The sequence below is a fragment of the Corvus moneduloides genome, chromosome 5 (genome assembly GCF_009650955.1).
Source record: "Corvus moneduloides isolate bCorMon1 chromosome 5, bCorMon1.pri, whole genome shotgun sequence".
Lineage (NCBI taxonomy): Eukaryota > Metazoa > Chordata > Aves > Passeriformes > Corvidae > Corvus > Corvus moneduloides.
Genome location: NC_045480.1, coordinates 28,209,252 through 28,225,990, shown reverse-complemented (window position 1 = coordinate 28,225,990; position 16,739 = coordinate 28,209,252). Strand labels below are relative to the sequence as shown.

Here is a 16,739-nt window from a genome sequence, read left to right as displayed (position 1 = left end):
GAAACAGAGCGGGATTATAAAAAAACCAAAAGCTGCACTCAAAATTTGTGTTTTCAGAGTTATGCTGAAATTCTCACAGAATACATGTGCAAAAGCCGTAATAAAAAGCCTCCCTGTAACATTATAGGGTTTTTAAGACATGATTTAGTTTACCTGAAGTAAGTTTTCTTCTTCACAGAGATGTTTATCTACCTTCTTGTAGAGATTATCCAAGCCCTTCTTCACTTCTTTACCGGGATATTCCTTTATAACTTTACGAAGCTCTTGTTTATTAAAAGCCAGCTGATAGCTTACTTCCTCTTCTCGTATACCTTGTGCCACACGAGCTTCAACACCTTCAAAAAAATGCTAACAACAAGTAACAGCATTAGTCACTATCATAAATCTGAGCTAATTAATTTAATTTGACAAGGATATGTGTGGTTAAATCTTGATTCTGCTTCATGACTGTTGTGTTCTCCCAATTTTTGTTTTTTAATTGGGCATGAAGCACTGCTCAGCTATAAAAATTAAAACACAGACCAACAATACAGCACTCCAAGAACTAGCATAAAACTGAAACCAATCATTTCTAGAAGCAATCAAGCTTTTCTTTGCAACCTTGTAACTAATAACCAATCGGCCTTAAGAACCTCACTCCATGAGCTAATAGCCAGGGATCCAAATACTGGATCTTTTGGATAAACTCACTAAGCACCTGAGCATCTTTATTTAAACCGTAATTACACACGAGCATATTTGTTCACAATTGCCCTCCCTTCTCATTGCCATTGACCAGTTTTCTCAACATAGTAAATATAAAATATTTTAGTAGAGGGAAGTATTTCTGTGAACATGCAGGTTCAGCCTCAACAGTGCATCAGGTCTGGCTAGGACAGAGTTAACTCTCTAATTAATTTTCTCCACAGCAGCCTATAATGCTGTGTTTTGGATTTGTGGCTAAAACAGGGCTGATACCAACATTTTGATTATTGATGAACAGGTCAAACCTGACCAAATCATAGCACATAACATCATGCTCAGCTATAAAAATTACGGTTGGTGTTTGGCTTCAAGGTGGCTGTTGCTCAGAAACTGCCCAGGCATCAGTCTGCTTGTGGGAGGTAGTCAATGACTGCTTTTGCATCACTTACTTTATTTTTTTTCCCGTCTCCCTCTCTTCCCTTCTCTGATTAAACTGTCTTTATCTCCACCCCCAAGTTTTTTCACTTTTGCTGTTCCTATTGTCTCCCCTGGAGAGGGGGGACTGAGCAGCAGTTAGTTACGTGGCAGCTTAGGTGCTGGTCAGAGTCAACCCGAAAGTGGGAAACAGCAATAAAGCATTTTAATTTTCAAAAAGAGATCTTAAATGTCTCAGAAAATGGATGCCTGAAATCCTGTTTATAGAAAAAGCCATGAACAGTGGGAGACATTCAAGAGGACAGAACAGAGTCTGAACCTGAATCACCACTCAGTTTAACATTTAGTTCAACTTCAGACATACAGAATTTTCCTATAACTTTTCTTGTTTAACTGCTCAGAAACTACAGCAAATTTCTCTGCAGTTGAGATGACGAAGATTATCCCAAAACTCCCGATTACTTTCCCCCTCACTTTCTTCTTCCTCAAAACCATTTGCTTAAGACACTGATGTTTAGTCAGTACTATTAATTGCCATGAAAAATTTGGTTGTTTTCATCCAAGACTGTTACCCTCATGAGTACTCTTGCCAGACATGCTCCAGTCCAAAATAATAAAATAAGAGATTATGATAAATGCAGTGATAAAGAGATCAAATAGTGCAAACTAAACATTCAAAAACTATTCTGTACCATTTAAATGAATGCTCAGATATACTCACATTTAATTTCTCAAGAGGCTGTCCAAGTGAGTAGATTACATAAGACTGAAGATGATCAGTGTATTTCTGTTTGGCTTCTTTTTTCTCAGCCTCCAGACAAGAAATTTTCAAGCGAGAAAGTGTTGCAAAAATATGATGAAAGTTCTCCATCATCACCACATCCCTGGGTGTCTTCTGGCTTTCATTAGCTACTTTCTCAACTGAAAGAAACAGGAAGCAAAATACTTAAAATACCAAAAGGACAACCAAATTCAGAAAAACATAACCAATAACCATAATACTATCAAAAAAGGAATTTTGAATTTCATGTAACGGATTAACATTTGTATGAGTAGTTGTCAGAATTGCCACTAAATAAAATGCTACCTAAGAGCCTTCAAAAAAAGAAACCAATTCATACAGGCTCTAAGACCATGAAATTTATATGGCAAAAAAGTCACTTATAAAAAGGTACAAAATAGTGAGTATGTATGGTCTCATTTACAGATGTGAGGAACAAGTCACATTCTGGGGAGGCTTACAGGCATGCTTTCAGTATCCCTAGTAAGTTTCATGTGATAGACCTTTTTAAGAAAAGTCACAGCAAAATCGATTCCCATCTTCACTAGGACAAAAATCTTCAATAAAATAGAGGGGTTTTTTTAAATGTACTTCTTAATCTCAGCTTTCGCTCATTAGCTTTATGGTCAAAATTACTGTCAGTCCCTAAATTTAATAATAAAAATGGATAATCCTGCACATAAATTTTTTATTTCCCCCTTCCCCTGACAAAAAAAAAAATTAAAAAAAAAAAAAAAAAACAAAAAACCAAATAGGCAAAAAAAATTCTACCTATCCCTCCCTTACTGCACCTAAAAGTGGGCTGAAAGAGGATAGCTTCAACCAAGAGCAATTAAGTTTCTGTGCCTGTTCATCCATTAATCATTTTGCTGAGACTACTGGGATGCCCATCATGAAAATGATCCAGGGCACCAGAGTATCAGTAATGACCACAGATTCATTCCAGTCGGAACACTGAACTACCAACTAGGAAAGATCTGCTACTGCCAGTTTTTGTTCTTCCTATATGACTTTTTACAGGGGGAAAAAAAGACAAGGAACCACTTCAAATTGAGCATGCCATGTTGCTGCCATCTCTTCTCCCTCTTCAGAGTCTTAACCACTTCCCTCTGACACAACTCAAAGTTACTTTACAGGTATGTACAAAGGGAAGTTATCTAAAAAGTATACTACGATCAAAAGGATTACACTTGCTCACTTACAATAACAGAGACAACCAAAATTTCAGCACAGTCTTAAAAAAATCACCAGTTACTTGGGGCAAAATTATATGTAAACAGGTGGAAACAATTATTTTAGAAACTATGACAGCCTTGGAAGACCTACCACTGTCAAAGACAGCTCTAATAAGTTTTATGTAGGCTTTATCTAGATCTCCTCGTCGTTCTGCATTTTTGAAAATTGATTCAGCAAGGCCTGCAAACTCTTCAAATTCAGCAACAAATGGAAGGATCCCAACTTTACTCTTCTTTGAGATTTTTACTTCATCCATCTGCTTCATCTGATTACTCTTTAATTTAAAACAAGAACAAGTGTTAGGCTCCAGATCATGTAAGAAGTATTAAAAGAAAAATGCACACATACTGAAAAATTGACATGTATCCAAACACAGAAATAGTTCTTTCAATTAGTACATCTATTCAGCCTTTCACCCTTTTTACGCTTAAAAACTTGTTAAGTAAAATAATTGAACAGAAAAAGGAAAGATGGTCTTTTATTCTCCTTTATTTACTTAGTATTACCAAAAAAACACCCAATGAAAAAAACACCAAATTTATGCACCAGAAGCAATTAACAATTTTCATTTTATAATCTAACAAGGAACTTCACTTTTCTGGTTCAGCCAAGCTAACAATTCCTTTTGCTGCAGGAAGTTTCTTTAGTCTTCTATTGAAATTTTATTTCTGAGTGTAATAAAAAAATCTGTTTCAAAATATTTTAAGTATTAAACTGATCAAGAATGGTCAGTTTTATGATGTTTGCCTAGAATCAAATTACATTTATGACAATAAAACAAAGTTTTGTTTTCAGTAAACCTGCCACATTCCATATAATGGTCGTAACCTTATTAGTAAAAGGAAGTTTCAGACAGTAGAGGCTGTCTCTGCTACTGCCAAAAGACTTCACACCCTCGTAAGTCCCCAAGGTTTGGTTTCGGCAAGTAAAAAGGCAGAGAGCTATATTTTACCTAATGGACTTCAGTAATCTCGGTCGGAGTACAAGTTTAAACAACTAAAAATGTCAACTACCTCAGAACCGTGACTGAGTGGTCTTATTTGTTACAAATAGCTACTTATTGAAGAAAACTGGAACAGAGAGGAAAAAAGAAACACAACCACCCTTTATTCGAAGGCTTGGCCAGTAGAAAAGCAATAAGGTTACTAATTTTCACTTCAAATTTAAAGCAAGAATTTAAGTATACAGAAGTGTAAAATCAAACTGGGTAGGAGTGGGCTTCCTATAATATTACCGTTAGCTTAATTAGAATAACTAAAGAACTTACAATGCACTTATCAAAGTTCCTTTTGACAGTCACCAAAACATTTCCAAGTGTTGTGCTGAGAAAGGACGCAGGGTCCACATTTTGTGCTGTCCATACATGATGACTCATCTTAACTAACATATAAAGGGAATTAAAGCTATCAATCTTGTCTCCCAGTGCTATAAGGTTATTCAGCTCAGGTTCAATACAACGAAATATTTTTGTCATCATTTGTCGGATCATGTCCTTCCTATTAAAAATGCATAAGAGGAAAATATTACTCTGACAGTTTACTAGGCTATTTTACATGGTTTTTGATATATTTATTTGATATAGTAGTCTTATTTGCATTCAACAAGTCTCATGATTTTCAGAAAGTCAATACCACACAGTAAAAATCAATAGTCACAGGTATAAAATATTCCAAAAAGTATTTTCTCTGTGGAAGCTGCCACACACTCTCAGAACTTTGCTAAGCATATTTTCTATATTATAGTGCCTAATTTCAATTTGCAAACTATTAAGAGAATTAAACAGCTATACACAGAAACACCCATCCTATATAAAAAAAAAAATTCTTTTTACTGACATTCAGTGTCTAGGTAAAAATTAAAAGTTCACTGTTCATTTTCACTGAAAGGGAGCACTTTCTGATTTTAGAGAAAAAAGTTTTATATGCCAGATAAACTCAAACATAGGCTTAAGAATCAATAATAAACAGCAGCACATACTCAGATGATACTGTTTGTGGAACACCAGAAGTGTACGAACGAGAGAAAGCTACTCCATCCATTTCCTCCACTTCGTTCTGTAAGAACAAGGAATGTATGTAACGATAAGGTTTGTCTCCAATTCTATATCTAAGCAGTTACTGTATCTGACAAAACCACTGTAGGTACTAGCTCCATACCCCCACCACTCCCTGCCTCCAGAGTGGAAAACTGAGCGGTTTGCAAGGTTCTGGTAATTTTCCAGTCATGTTCCACTGAATACAATACTATCCACGATTACTCCCTACTGTCTTCCTACGATGCATGATGAAGTGTTTCTTGAGATCTTATGAGAAGACAAAGCCATAGCAAAGGAAACATGTCAGTCCTTCTTTCACAGATTTTGTATTGATCAGCCAAAATTAAAGATCCTGCCAGTTCCTGAAGAAAAAGAAATTACTTATCACCTGGATCACATAATCGCCGATAAATCCCGAAGTCCTCTTTTAAACAGGTCTCTTTTGAGGCCTGGTCAATACTTTCTACTTCAGTGACAGAGAATGTAAGTCCTACCGTTGTTCCAGACGTGCTCTGATGTTGCTGCAGTTTGAAAAATTTACTAATGAAGTCCTGTTCCGCCAGACACAGAGGCTCTAGTTCACTTAATACTTGCTCAAAAATCTAAAGAAAGTCAAAATATTTTATCAACACACCAAGTACTATGGACAGTTAGCAATACTAACTTTAATTGTTTGTTGCATAGACCTTCTATCTTCACTAAGCTTTACTACTAGGCTTACTACTACTTAACAGAAATGGAAACAGCTTGTACTTAGATCTTTAAAAGCAATAGCTGCATCTTCAACACAGTCCTTTCTTATCCATGTAATACTGTGAAGAAAAGAACAATCTATGTTTTTCCATAACTAGAAGTTTTCTAGTCACAGCCTGAGGAAGCACTTTTGTGCTATACTGGAAACATTCGCATTTTCATAGTAAGTCATGGGGTCTGCCACCATCTTTTCTGCCTGGGTTGCTGAGTGGAGGAAGACAAAATCCTCAGGGAAGAAAAACAGGTCAACTGTGTATGTAGAAGTTAACTGCTGTGTAGAAAAAGTAGAAAAAGTTTCCACATAGCTGCTACAGAAACAAACAAGTAGGTTTTGTACTGAAGTATGCAACACAATATTTAGATTTAAACTAAAATGAAACAGTATTTTGGCAATAATTAATTACAATAATTTAATTCTATAAATACAAAATAAGGAACTTCTAAGTCAGATGTTAGACATACGTCTATTAGAAATTCCTCTGCAAGTACTTAAAGATTAAGACATGCAATAATTTACATAAATTGAAGCAATCTAAGCACATAGGAAATCCATGCTGATGAAAATTCCCATAGGAAACAAACCCCCAACAACCTAGTAGGTCAGCTCAATTGCTTACAACTCCATGTATACTGTCACATTCACATATGCCCAATGGGTGTGAGATGCAAGTGAGAAATTGAAGATAATAGCACAATAATTGTATAAACCTGTTTTAACAAGTTAGTTTTTTAATTCTAGACAAGTTGCTGCTACCGGTTTGTAGTAACTTCACAGTTAATATTGTTTCAGGCATTTATTTCCTCCCAGAAAAAGACTGAGCAACGATTTGAAGAGGTCAGAAGAAAAACATTCATCTCCATCAAGTAATTCAGTAGAGAACAACAAAATTATTTTTATCTCTGACTGATAACTGCTCGTTTTCCTTCCACAGCACCGAGGAGTTAATTCCGCAAGAAATGGTGAGCACTGTCACTTTTAAAAAAAAAAGTCAACAGATGCTGAGGACAGCAGGTTTTAAAACAGGATAAGGACACCCCAATAATAACTTAGTGCTATTGGTTAAAATTTAAAATTGATGGTAACTAATGTGAAACCAGTATAAATAAAATTTTAGGGTCACTCTCAAGTCCTGGCTAAAATTCTTATCTTCCCTGTCTTTCACTTTTGCTTACATACTGGCAAAATGTCCTAGAACACTGAATGAATTGAGAAAAATAAAGTCAGTTGAGAATCCATCAGTTCCATTCCTATTTGCTTAAAAACTCGTATTTGGCTTAAACTTAACAGACCATTTTTTATCCTTGATATTCTTTAAAGATCATACACAGCATATAAAGGAACTAAACAGAATTGTATAATCTGATGACAATACTGTGATCTACGTATTTCTTAGGAACTGCCTTTATTAGATGTGTGGTACACACAAATTTTGAAATTGACATGTTTTAAGATTTAAAAAGTACAGATTTTTGAACTATACAAGAAGGATAGGTAAGATACTTCTAATACAAAACTAAGCAGGAATTCTATGTGATATTTTGGCTTTACCTTATCAAATTTTGTTCTGTCAGCCACATCCAGGTCAGAGGCAGACATGTTTCCCATGTCTAACAATGAGGATGACTGAGACCTACGGTTTCCTGAACTCTGAACAGAGAGTTTATTTAGACTAGAAGTAGACCCGGTCAATTTCCCAGAACTTCCATGAAGACCTGTGAAATAAAGACACTATGAAGGAGGAAAGTGAAGGCAGAATAAAGTACTCAAGAATAGGTTTGTTACAGAACATAGGAGATCAAGAGCTGCTAGTAGTCCTATATTAAATGAAACAACTTTTGTCTAAGCTATAATGCTTTTGCTGTAAACGTTATTATTTTCTCAATGTAAGGTAACTGAGATTCTTCAGCAATTTTCAAAGAACAATAAAACTATTTAAACTCTCATTGTAAAGTATGGAAAAAAGGTATAAAAGGAACAAAACTCTAAAATACAGTAACATGGGGATTGAAGATTGGAAAGCTAAGACCAGTTATGATCTTTGTGAATGTATTTTGGGCAAAGGTTGCCAGAAGAAGAAGAACTGAACCACAGGAGGGAAAAATATTAAAAAGTTTTATATACACAGACACTTTTTCATCTTGAACTTGATCTTTCTGCTGTTAACATCCTTTTACCTACACAGTTTGTTCCAGCTATTTTGCTGGATCTACAATCCCATAGTAACTCTGCTGCTAATGCTCTCCCTTCCTTTTGATCCTAATTAACATTCAATCATTTCTTCATGATACTGCTGGGCCTTCTCCTAGAAGCATGTATTTTCTTTTTTATTTCTTTTTCCCCCAATTTTTTCAGAAATGTTGGACCAGGACAGAGAAAGCTAATAACAAAAAAAGACCAAAAAATTATCAATATTAGATCTCCAAGTAAACTTGTCATATCTAAGCCACAAAGAAACTTAAAAGCAATCCTGCAAGCTTCATTTAACTGCTGTGTTGGTATCTAGTCTAGGGACACAAGACAAAGTCTATAGATCTAATCTAAATTGTCACTTCAACCTACTGGTAGAGTGGAAAACTATGACAAGCTCTCAGGCACAAACATATTTTGCTATCAACCAGTAGCATGGGAAAACCAAAAGATACTGCCTTTATGTGCAAACCTTCTCAAATTCTATGTTGGGACTTACAGCTGTGCTTTCTTTTTGCCTTGCAAGCCTGGTGATTCTGCTAATGTTTATTTCATTCTGAACAGAGTGCTTCAGTGTTAGGTAGATTCTCCCTGATGCAGCACTACATCGTAACATTGACACACATGCATTGACAATACCAACTAATGCAACTAGTTATACTCACTCTCAGTTTCCTGTTTGACAGCACTTTCTTTTCGAGGCAGTGTAGCTGGGATGGATTAGGTTGCAAGCATCAAAGACAAAGACAAGTTAAAATGCAGTTTGCACAAACCATGCACAAGATGCAAGTTAAGCTCTAACTGGAAAGAAACATGCGGAGAACTATAAGCAGCAAGTAACTACATTGCAAACACATTTAGTTGGAGAGGTACTATGCTAGAAATTCAGTATCTAAACTACACGGAAAATAGAGTAAGTTTCCAGGTATTAAAATTTGCTTTTTCTTTTATAGTATGTTTGAAAGACATTTTTGATAACACATTCTGAGTTCTCCCAAATTGAGAAGTCAATTAAATTATTTGTCAGACTCAGTTTCCAAGATAAATCATATCAATAATAGACTTGAAGAAATTAAAATGTACTTATGGAATTTTTTTACTGAGTCAGAGATATCGTCCATCTTTTCAATTTAAAACACGTACCATTACTGCAGCGTAATTCATATTGACAGTAAGCTGGCTAACCTTTTCATAGTTGTTGCAAATCAGGGTGTTTACATAGAGAATACATCTTTTGCATTCATGCTGCACAAAAACAGATGACTGCAAATTTGGAGAGGATAAAAATAATAAACGTACAGTAAAAAAATTTATGAAGAGGTTTTTATATTTTTCCTGTTTGTTTTCAGAATTGAAGTTTCCTCAAGTGGACTTCAACATAAAATTTAAAGTAAATGGGCATTTGTAGAAAATATAGAATCCCTAGAGTAAAAGGCATTTGCATACATACACTAAAAGCAGTATGTGGTATTAAAAAGATCTTGATGAGGATGGATGCTACAAGCCCCCCAAAATGGAGCAGGCAAGCAGAACCTACTGTAATAGAATGAGTAGATACTTCTAAATGCCACAAACATGTCTTAAATACCAGATGTTCTCAAGTAGGCAACACTACTGATAATTGTAACATCAAATTCAAATTTAATTCCAGTCTGGTTTTTAGATCTTGGGGATTTTGGCAGATTTTGAATAAAAAAAAGGTTTAGGTATGATATATTTGGCATATGCAACTGTCATGCATTGGTCCCAGTTCTTCATCATCCCCAATTTCTAAACACATGGGACCTATTACAGAATGTGATGAACTACAAAGATCAGGCCCTGGACAATCAAGGGAGCCTTAGTGGCTTTTGGCAAGCTACATCATATAAACATATGACAGTAGTAGCACTCTTTCCAACACTGACTTTATGGTATTTAAGTATCAAAGTCTTGGCTTCATCAGAAAAGAAAAAAAAAAGAAAAAAGTCTACTTAAGACAAGTGTGAATGCTCATGACCCAGGCTGGGTTTTTTTGCCATAAAAATGCAGACAAAGAACCTTGCGCTAGCACAGAATGCCAGAGTTCTCCCAGCATCCCCTCTGCATTTGAGGCATTCAAACAGCAGTGCTACTCCCAAAGCACAAAAAAAAGGCAAGAACACACACCAACACAGCTTGGAAACACGTCATCTTTCGTATCTGAGTACAACTGGAGCATTATGCACCTACACTACTCCTTAAAAAAGTTTAGAAGTGAGGTATTTTGAAGTAGTACAATCACTACAATGAACACAGAAGCCTTCAAAATTGCACACCCTTACAAGGCGTTACAAGATAAATAAATTTGCACAAATACATGACAGAAGTCTTCTCAAAGTGCAGCTTTTACTCTGGTGAATTGAAGGACCTCTTTCTCCAAAATGCCCGATTGCTGATACGCTGGTAACATTTACACAAGTTAGGGAACGGCCACGAAAACTGTCTCTTCACAAATACAAATCACAAAACAAGTGTCAAGACAAAGTGTTTAGAATGTTTCAGAAGTCAATTTGTATTAGGCTAAAGGGGTTTTTTTCTTGCAGTAAGATTGCTTTTTAAGATTTATGATTTTAAATGTTCTGACAATGACATCTTATGGAGCCTTTTGCTTTCCATGTCCAACAGCTTGCCAAAACTTATCTTTCCAGTTTTCCCCCTCTCAAACAAGCCTTACCACCTTCCTGCTTTCTTCCTTTCATTACATTTTTCTGGTTTTTACCATCAAACTTCAAAGCCAAAAGAGGCTGACAGAACTTACTACTTACTGCACATAATTTTGGAATTCAGAATTTGCAAACTGGTGAACCGTGGCAAATATAAATATTTTTAAAAGCTTTGAAACACAGACAATACATAAATATGCCTATACCACTGTTGCTTTTTAAGTATCCAGGTTATTGTGTTTAAGCTTCACTTCCATATTCATGCTAGACTAATCCTAGCAGGAATACATACTCCCTTAATATAAATACCTACACATTAACAAATTATGATTTCTAGTCTCCGGCTACATAGGTAAATCCCCCTGAAAAAACACATTAAAATACGTAAGTTTTATTAGGCAGAATCAGCATTAAAACCACTTCTTACAATCCACCCAAGATTTATCAAAAGCAGAAATAACAGCAGAAGGAACACAAAAGAACGCTGCCCAAACTTCTGTTAACTACAAGAGCTGATTTTTCAAATTTGTTCAGGTAATAAAGTGGGATAGTTCAAGTAATAAAAAGTGAGTGTAGATTTGAACACTGAGAGAAATATTGTATTTTATACTTTTATTTTGACCAATTTTACAAGATTTCAGTTGTGCTACTTTGGCCTTGTGGAAGTCAGAAGTTTTACCAATCATATTTTTCATCCAACTTCTTCCATTTTGCCAAAAGTAAAGAATTTTACACCATTACAAAACTAGCCCTAGGTGTCGTAGTGAGTGTTTTATATGCAAATAATAAGATTTCAAAGCAAGATATGTGCCTTCTGGAAACTTACCAAACTTTTTTCCTTCTCTGGTTGTGCCTGTCATCTTGATCTTGGCAACTTCAAAGAAATCTTTTATTTCCCTTTCATAAAGTCGTGATAAATAATCCATATAATTCTTAAAAGAAAAATGTATATTTAGTTAACAGGTATTCATGCCGATTTTCTTCTATTATAGGTAAATAATTCTTAAAAACCTGTGAGTTTTCAAGTCCTACTAAATAACAAACTGGTTTGAACTACATAAGTCTATATATTTATGCAGCATGCACAAAATTATAGTAGTGATATTTAAGCAGCTTATATTCATTTTCATAGTGAGTTCACTGAGCATTAATCAGAAACTTCTACTTCCCCTCCACAAGGAAAAATATGTAATGTAGTACATGTAAATAGGATTACTAGTGGTAGAACATCACAGAATTCAATTCACGGGTAGAATGGTAAGAATTCAGCACCATTCTCTAAAATCTCTTTTATCAGACTCTTACTGTGCCCCCAAAAGCACACATATATATGCAATTCTCACATTTTTTTATTAGAAGATCACAAAGATGTCAACCATTCACTATCTGGCTTACACTGAAGGCAAATGAATAAGTATTTCAAAGTCATTTTCAAAGTCTAACTTAAATCTTTCAATTTAAGAATGACAGTACCTTAAATGAAAAAGACTTGTTTTGGAAGGACTAACTCTTCCTTTACTTCTACCTGAACATTTTGTATACTTTTGTAGTAATTTTTTTACTGCAGGTTAGTTTTAAACAAGGTAGTTAAAAGTTACCTACATACAAGGGAAAAATGTTTCTATTTAATCTACTGTACAAGAGGCCTCTGAAGTTTTTGACACTCCCAAGTGAAATGAAGGTCTCTTGAAATAGAGATGTTACACAGGCAATAAGCACACCAATTTGGAATTAGCTTAATTATTTTTCTTACTAGGCTGTACAACGACAAACTTGTTTTACATAAATATTAAGACAAGTATCTTATGATACTTCAGAATAGGATGTTTGAGAAAAAAAACAGAGCAGGATACCACAAACACTAAAAAATGAAGTTTCCTATTCTAAAAAGGAATTAAATAAAAGAGGAGCAGTGAGTTATATTTAATAGATAGCAATATTAGAATGACATGTACATACAGGCAATTCTTTTGACTCTCAAGCCCAATCTATTATGTCTATTCTCTAGCATCATTTGAGCACTTCACATACCTTTGTTAGCCCTTCATATTTTCCATAATCTGTGTTCTTGAGCCACTCCATCAGTTTAGCATATCGAAGTAAATCTCTGTGAAATGGATGATGATTGGGTAATGTCAATTCAGCAGAGTGCTGGGCAAGAGTGGAACTCTGATCGTGACCCTTGACAAGAAAAAGTATTAAAGTAAATCCGGAAGCACTACACAGATGTACTAGAAGTTTCCTGAAAAACTTAATATGAAGACAGTATCTCCTTCAGACAAACAGGAAAGCCTCAAAATACCTTGCATAGAAGCAAGGTCTAGAGATGCAGACTGAAAAGGACACCAAACATAATACACACACCAAGATATTACAGCCATGGCAGGTAGTACATCCTAATAAGCTTGCTCATTTTAAGGCTCTTTGCCTTCAGGGTGAGTTGCTTTGCCACTTTTTGGACAAGAATGCAATGTACACCTGAATGAAAATTTAATGACCAGCATTCAATTGTTCCTGAAAAATTTTAAGAGATTATCACTTTATTCCTCTAAACTAAAAAAATAGCTGCTTCTGTTTAAAGATGTTTTTCTCATATACAAATTTCAAGTTCCCAGTAAACAGGTGTTAATGATGAGCATTACACCTCTCCTCTGAAAGCCTGCTCCAATTCAACATACTTTAGTTCATTTTGGCCAAGCTTTCCTTGATCAAATCTTAAAGACATCAGTGCACACACATTCTCTCTCTCTCCACACAAACAAACACACACAACCACTGTCAGTGAACATTTACTAAACGGTTTACAACGTGCAGCATAAACAAATCCATTTAACACAAGCTATTAACTTCATGCTCCTCCTTTAAGCAAAGATCCCATCATATTGCTAGAACATATGATTTAGCTTTTTTAAGCTTTCACTTGCTTACTGAGCAACTCAAGCTTCCCGAGCAATTCAGAAAGAGCAAGCAAGGCAACACCTCTGTGCAGCCACACAGCAGAACACACAACCACTATCCCTAGGTTAAAAGAATGGAGGGCAAGACTTAATTTCCAAATGGCTTTAATATTTTCTGTAAAGTCTTTTTTTACTGGGCTTGCAGCAAATACAGCAAGAGAACTTACATTAAGTATAGTTTGTGCCATGGCAGCACACAAAGATCGTACTAATTGGTCTCCAATTCCTGCATCACATGCAGGTGGTTTATGCAGGTCAGTCAATGTCAGTCCCTGAGAGCATTCCTGATAGTTCCATCTTGGATATGACAAGTTAGCAGAATAAGCCATACCATTTAAAATGCCTTTGCATGTTTCTAAGTTGGAACAGAAGCCAGTCTGGATCAAAACTAAAGCAACTCTGTCTTACCCTTTTTCTGTTCTACCAGGTACTAATCAGTTCAAGCCTTTGGTTAGAGAAAGCTCTTCCACAATACATTCACAGACTTGTTTTAAAAAAAAATCTATTATTTAATTTGTAAAATACTAACTTTTACTAAGTAATGTGACATGAACACTGCCAGCTTGTGGATAAAGCTGAACTACTAGATACAATCATAGACCGGTTTGAGTTGGAAGGGACCTTAAATACCATTTAGTTCCAGCTCCCCTATGATGGGCAGGGACACCTTCACTAGACCAGGCTACCCTTGAACAACTGGACTTTAACACTTTCAGTGATGGGGCACCCACAAGTTCTTTGGCAACCTGTTTCAGGACTTTTTTGTATCTAACATGAGCGTGAACTTACTTTGACCCCTGTCCTTTTAACTACATAAACTGACTCACAAATAGACCCAAAGAAACAAGTCCTGGCCAACTTCACTAATTTATTCTCATAGAAAATGGGGAAGGATAACACTATAAATCTCACTTATAAAAACAATCATGTAGTCTGACTTCAACAAAAAGCTAACACAGTGTAATTATTGGAACATATAATTTGGAATTGGAATCCAGCCAGCATTAGCAACACAGCTGCTGTTGTGATTACTGAGGTCATTCTTGATACTGTGGGCATGCTTCTGGGCATACATATAGTAAATATTTTCAACAAATGTTTGATATGCTTCTACAAAGAAGAAATTAGAGAAACTCGCTTACCCCTGGTTTGTTACATTCCTACAGCACGCATTTTTAATGTTCAAGTCCATTATGGTTTACTGTAATTTACCTGGTGGCTTTCACAGCTTTCATCAACTACATCAGTCCAAATGCTTGTTCATATTACTGCTAAGAAATACTCAGCTATCTAAATTTTTATTGCTTCTTTCATGCAAACATTTTATTCATGTCCCTTTATTGCACACAACTTTTCTGGTTAGTAGTTGCTTTCTTCATAAAGCTAGATGACAAATTCCCTGACAGGGTAAATTTCTCTCTCCAGGCCAACTTTTCCACAGGACTCATCATTCTGGTTACAGTAAATTATGTCCTGTTCAAGCCTTCTCTAAAACCTTATGGAGCTTCTTGATGTACCTTTCCCACCTAATTAACAGGCTTTCTCTCATTATGCATAAAGTAAATCATTACCAATTGAAACCCCAAATTTGCTATTCAACTATTTCACAGTTTCAAAGCTTCAACCTACTTCATATCTCAAAGGCAAAAAGCCCAGAGTTGCCTTTGAGTGCTGAACTTGGTTGTTAAAAAATCTTTAAAGTAACAGACACACAGCTTAATCAATTATTAGTATTACACAATAAACACAAAGACATTAACTGTTAGTAAACAGTCTTTAACACTGCAGCAAATGGCAATCCGAAGTTGCATTTCTGTTTAAAATTTTTAATATTTATTCTCCTTTCAATGTAAAGGAGGTAAAGGACTTTAGTACCTTACAAGAGGAGTTTGAATCAAGCATTGAGTTATTTTGCTTTTCAAAAAATAAAGAGCAATTTCATACTTTCAAGGAAATATATTTAGGCCCAAATGTAAACATAACTATGTTTTTCCATCTAATGATTTCCAAATCAGAATGTCTTGCTAATATTAACAGCCGCCTAGACATCATCATGTTTTCTTTTGTCTTTTTAATTTCGAATTCTTTACCTTTATCTTAGTTTTTTCTGAAGTGCTTTAAAGTATTTTTTTAAGAAACATTCTAAACAAATAATGCAACTCTTCAGATATTAAAGGTAAAGTATTGGAGCTGGGAGTTTTCAACATCATCAGACTAAGAAATTGCTATATTCCTCAAACTAACAAAACAAGCCCATTTTAGTAATAGAACACAAACATTGCTGTACCTCCAACACTTGAACCTGTATCTCAAAACGAAGTACAAAACCTTTGTTTTTCCTCTTTTACAACAATGAAAAAGCTTTGCAGAGTCTCATCTCTTGCAGTTAATGAACTCTTCCTGCTTAAACTTAACAGCAAAGTCGTTAAGTTTATCTGTTGATTAATACCTCACAGCTAACAGCAAGGCAAAACTTTTCAAGGGCAAGTTTGTATGAAAAACCATGTGAGGCCACTACTAGTATCAGAATTTTAAAAATGTAAACTGCCCGTTGGTAATAGCATTCCCAATATACCTTAAGAGAGCACTGAACTGTGTCTTAAGAATAAGAATTTCATCTAATACACATAATATTACACAGTAATAATAATCGCTTACCATTTTTAAAAAATAAAATCCTCAGAAGAGAACATCAGAAGGACATTCTGCTAAACAGCCACTTCCATACACAAGTCCAATATTCAAACTTTGTGGATGCATTTACACAGGACTTACACAACATAGCTTCTACTTGCTCATTTAAGGGCTGGGACACATAGTCTATACTCAGGTTTTCAAAATATGAAAAGTGACAGAGGAAAAATACCTTCTTAAGAAAAGAAGCTAAAGGCAAAAAAAATTAATATGCTGCGGAGCTGGAATTCTTCTGCGAAGTGAAGAAAATGTACGAAGCAGTTATCTCTGCCATAAAAAGCCAGGCTCTAAA

The 16,739-nt window shown here is 35.3% G+C and overlaps 1 protein-coding gene across 13 annotated transcripts in view; it reads right to left on the bottom strand.

The window, feature by feature from the left end:
* EXOC1 (exocyst complex component 1) overlaps positions 1 to 16,739 on the bottom strand; it is a 29,096-nt gene that overhangs the window by 1,299 nt on the left and 11,058 nt on the right. For 9 of the 13 annotated variants that reach the window (XM_032108996.1, XM_032109003.1, XM_032109001.1 and 6 more), the window contains 10 exons: positions 12,828 to 12,977; positions 11,623 to 11,728; positions 8,778 to 8,822; positions 7,474 to 7,637; positions 5,666 to 5,773; positions 5,114 to 5,190; positions 4,404 to 4,632; positions 3,227 to 3,410; positions 1,841 to 2,040; positions 154 to 348 (listed from right to left, as the gene is read on the bottom strand). In XM_032108996.1, coding sequence (XP_031964887.1) covers positions 154 to 348; positions 1,841 to 2,040; positions 3,227 to 3,410; positions 4,404 to 4,632; positions 5,114 to 5,190; positions 5,666 to 5,773; positions 7,474 to 7,637; positions 8,778 to 8,822; positions 11,623 to 11,728; positions 12,828 to 12,977 — 1,458 coding nt within the window. The remainder of the gene's footprint in view (positions 1 to 153; positions 349 to 1,840; positions 2,041 to 3,226; positions 3,411 to 4,403; positions 4,633 to 5,113; positions 5,191 to 5,665; positions 5,774 to 7,473; positions 7,638 to 8,777; positions 8,823 to 11,622; positions 11,729 to 12,827; positions 12,978 to 16,739) is intronic. The other 4 variants (XM_032109002.1, XM_032109004.1, XM_032109007.1 and 1 more) reach the window with 1 other exon arrangement.